Here is a 4268-nt window from a genome sequence, read left to right on the forward strand (position 1 = left end):
GAGAGAGAGAGAGAGAGAGAGAGAGAGAGAGAGAGAGAGAGAGAGAGAAAGAGAGAGAGAGAGGAGACTGATCCTTTCTTCTTATGATAAAATAGGGCATTAGCTCTGGAGCAGAAGTACTTAAATTCAAATCCTCTCATTGGCACTAAATTATGACCTTGGACAAATCAGTTTACTCTTCCTTGACCTCAGTTTCCTCATCTGTAAAATGAGAGGGTTGGACTAGATGATCTCTAAGGCTCCTTCCAGTTCTAAAGCTGGGATCTAGTTCTTTTGATTTGGTTTTCAGAAGACTCAAAGGCTGGGGGAGGGAGATGGGAGGGAATGTACCGTCTGCTGCCTCAGTTGCTATGGAGACGCTCAGCCGGAAAGGTTTTGTTTTTTTGGACCATTATGTTTTTCACCAGGGAATGGGGTTAGATGGGAAGGAGGAGCAGGATGGTGCAGAGAACATGGCCAGTGTGGCCTCAGCCACAGGCTAAGTGCCTGACAGGGAGGGGTAGCTCTGGGGTCCTGGAAAGTGGGGCAAGGAGAGTCCTAGGAGGCTCTTTTTGGTCACACAAAGACAATTCAAGCAGCTCCAGTCCTTCCTCCTAGACCACATTTACTTTATGCAATTGAGAGTGTTCAGAAGGCTCTGAGTGCAAATTGGATCCTGTTTGAAATGCATTAAAGGAGTTCTTTGGTGAATCATAATGAAGAATTGCCCCCAGTTCATCTTTTATCTTTTATCTAAATCTAGAGCTCTATATACTAGGATAGCATAAAGAGAGGCACACTCTATCTAATGGCTAGCTAGCTTGTGTGCTTCAGAACCCTGAGCAAACCAATGCAGATTGCCCTTACTGATTGCCAAGCTCCCAGGTTATGTCTTCTGAAGGATGCTTAAGGAATAGTAAAAATGGCCTGGGGTTTCCCAATTGACTTTTCCCTCTTCAGGTTTATAGCCTACTTTAGAAAATTAGGAGACTGGACTAATTATCTCTAAGGCTCCTTCCTGCTCTGAATTCTGAGTTCCAACGGCCCTTTAAGCTCTGACATTCTGTGTTCTAAAAGCCCTGTGAGTTCTGACATTCTGAGTTCTAAGGGCCCTGTAAGTTCTGACATTCTGGGTTCTAAGGGCCCTGTAAGTTCTGACATTCTGAGTTCTAAGGGCCCTGTAAGTTCTGACATCTGGGCTCTAAGGACCCTGTAAGTTCTGACATTCTGAGTTCTAAGGGCCCTGTAAGTTCTGACATTCTGGGTTCTAAGGGCCCTGTAAGTTCTGACATCTGGGCTCTAAGGACCCTCGCAGTTTGGGACATTCTGAATTCTAAGGGCCCTTTCAGCTCTGACATTCTGTATTCTAAAAGCCCTGTAAGTTCTGACATTCTGAGTTCTAAGGGCCCTCCCAGGTTTGACATTCTATTTTCTAAGATTCCTCATAATTCTGACACTGTGACTTTGGCCTCTCTCTCCCCCCAGGTATTACCACGTCCTCTTCACCCACTTCTTGCCTGCTCCACTAAGGGACCTTGTGGATGAGCTCTCAGAATGTGAAGATATTTTGATGAATTTCCTTGTGGCTGAAGTCACCAAGCTTCCCCCCATCAAAGTACCGCAGCGGAAGCAGCTCCAGGAGGTACCTTTTCTACAAATAGGGAAGAGGGAGGAGGACACGGTTGAGGACTCTGGTGATGGGGAAGAAAACTCTAGGGCCGGGGAATTCTGGAAAAGGGAATTAGAGCTTAGACTACAGAATCAATTTGTTAGTTTAAATGTCAGGAGGCCCAAATAAGAGATGGCAATCATGGACCTTCCCTTTGGGAAGGTTTGGAAAAGCAGGAGAGATGAACCCATTCACTAAAACAGACTGTGCAGAGGGGCAGGTGGGAGATTTTCTTCATTGGAATTCCCTAGCCTGGACTTGGGAAGATTATCTCATCCACCCTCCTGCTTTCAGGCACTGGAGTACATGTGCGGTAATAGTTTAATCAGTGACTTTGATAATAGCAGATAGGGTCTGTTGATTAAATCTGCAGGTGATATATAGCTGTAATAGTTAGCTAACACACTAGATGACACTAGACATGCTAGAGCATTGGCCTGAATCTAATAAGATGAATTGCAGTATTAATAAATGTAAAGACTTACATGTAGGCTCAAAAAAAAAATAATCAATTTCCCAAGTACAAGACAGAGGGTGCCATAGTTAGGTAAGACCTTTATAGGAGTCAGAGGCAAGATCTTAGGTCATATATGGCAATCCTCTCATTATACAGATAGAGAAACTGAGGCCTAATGAAGTGATTTGCCCACAACCACACCAGTAACAAAAGACACTGCTACAATTTGACCCCAGGTCTTCCAGCCCCAGCCAGGAGTCAGGAAAAGTCAATATGTTATTGGGCCACATGAAGAGAAGGCGAACTGCATTTCATGTTGGTTAGGCCTCTTCTGCATTATTGTGTATTGTCAGTACTATGCCCTATTGTCCATTCTGATAAACCAGGAAGGATCAGGAATGATGCAATGAGGCCAAGTCACAGAGGCACATTTAAGCTTTCCAAGTGGATTGGCTACAGAGGCTCTGCAGAGGAGGGCAGTCTCTGTCAGGGGAGGCCTTCATATATGTTATGGCAAGGCTTCATTTTTCTAATGAGGTTTAAACTAGGTGGCCAATGAAGTCCCTTTCAGCTATGAAATTCTGTGGCTTTGCTTAAAGCCTCCCAAAGAAGATACTTCAACCCCTGCCCCGTCTTCTACCTTTTCCCTTTCTCAGAAATTCTCTTTGATGTTCAATAGAAATCCTCCCATTGCGGGGTGGATTGTGGGGAGAGGATAGGACATGGGGAGCCCACCAGTGGGTCTTAACCCTCCTCTTTCCCCCAGGTTCTCCAGCATCCTCGAGGGGAGCAGCCTTCCAGGGACTGCATCAGCAAGTTTGCCTCATGGTTTGGCCATATGCCTCTGGTGCATTCACAGCTCCGCTTGGACCCTGTTCTCTTCAAGGACCAGGTGTCTGTCCTGAGGAAGAAGTATCGGCACTTGGAGAGACTTTAGGACCTGAGACACTGTCCCTGCCTGAGCTTTCCAAACTTCCCAAAAGCCTCGGGTGGTGGCAAAAGTATCAGACCAGAAAGGTTTAACGGGGGACTTTCTCCTTTCCTCCAGAGCACCAGCCGGGGACATGGTGGCGACGGGGCATCATAGTTTAATATGTGGATTCCCGTCCTGACTCTTCTGCTTGCCACATGTGGGCCCCGAGCAAATCACCTACCCTTAGTTTCCTGGTCTGTACAAGAAGAGACCTGGACAGATGACCTCTGAGGCCCCTCCCAGCTCTGAATACATGACCCGATGATGTCTCTCTTCTAGCCTTAATATCCAGTATGGCTCATTTATTATCATTATCATCATCATCATCATTATTATTATTAATATTAATATTATTTTAAACCCTCACCTTCCATCTTAGAATCAATACTATGTTCTGGTTCCAAGACAGAAGAGTGGTAAGGGCTAGGCAATGGGGGTCAAGTGACTTTTTCAGGGACACACAACTAGGAAGTGTCTGAAGCCAGATTTGAACCCAGAATCTCCCATCTCTAGGTCTGGCTCTCAATCCACTGAGCTACCCCAAGATGGCTCATTATTGCTTAGCCTGTCCCAGCAGAACTCACAGCTTCAGAGACATCTGACCCTTGTTTGAGGCGATTAGGTAGGTGACCCTGAGGGTCTCCTGCATTAGCCTTGGGTGGAAGAGGTAACAGCCTGATATCTGGCTCACAAAGACTGATTATCTGGCACAGAGGACCCATTTCAAGACTTCCCAGGTCTTGAGATCCTCAGGCGAGCATCCTCCCTGCCATACCTCCTGGCCCCACTAGAGGGCAGCACAAGGCCAGGCTCTTTGCCGATGGTTGGGCTTTTTTCTCCCTGTCCTGGGCAACGGGGTTCATAATTGGGCAGCTGGAGAAGGGGAAGAGCCCAGGAGGGATGTTTTATCCCCTCCCCCATCAGGAGTGAGACAGGCTAAACCAGAGCTGGGGGAGGAAATGGGAGGAGTGGAGGAGCGGTCTGCTGGGGCTAGGAATTATTAGAGATACCTTTAAATTGAGAAAATCACTGCTGAATTTGTGTACCCAGCTGGAACAAGCCAAAACTTGTCTGGGGCCAATTCAGTACTCCCTCCCTCTCTCTCCCTTTCCTCCTCTCCTTCTCTCCTCTCCAGTTATCTTCTGTTTTCCTCTCTCTCTCTCTCTCTCTCTCTCTCTCTCTCTCTCTCT

The 4268-nt window shown here is 46.7% G+C and overlaps 1 protein-coding gene across 1 annotated transcript; it reads left to right on the forward strand.

The window, feature by feature from the left end:
- Positions 1–1464: 1464 nt before the first annotated feature.
- On the forward strand, positions 1465–3356 carry LOC123255381 (exostosin-1b-like; the record flags this gene model as incomplete). Its single annotated transcript, XM_044684190.1, has 2 exons — positions 1465–1621; positions 2872–3356. Coding segments are annotated over 2 exons (328 nt in total), but the record flags the coding sequence as incomplete, so codon positions are not given.
- Positions 3357–4268: the final 912 nt, after the last annotated feature.

The sequence above is a fragment of the Gracilinanus agilis genome, unplaced genomic scaffold (assembly GCF_016433145.1).
Source record: "Gracilinanus agilis isolate LMUSP501 unplaced genomic scaffold, AgileGrace unplaced_scaffold45294, whole genome shotgun sequence".
Lineage (NCBI taxonomy): Eukaryota > Metazoa > Chordata > Mammalia > Didelphimorphia > Didelphidae > Gracilinanus > Gracilinanus agilis.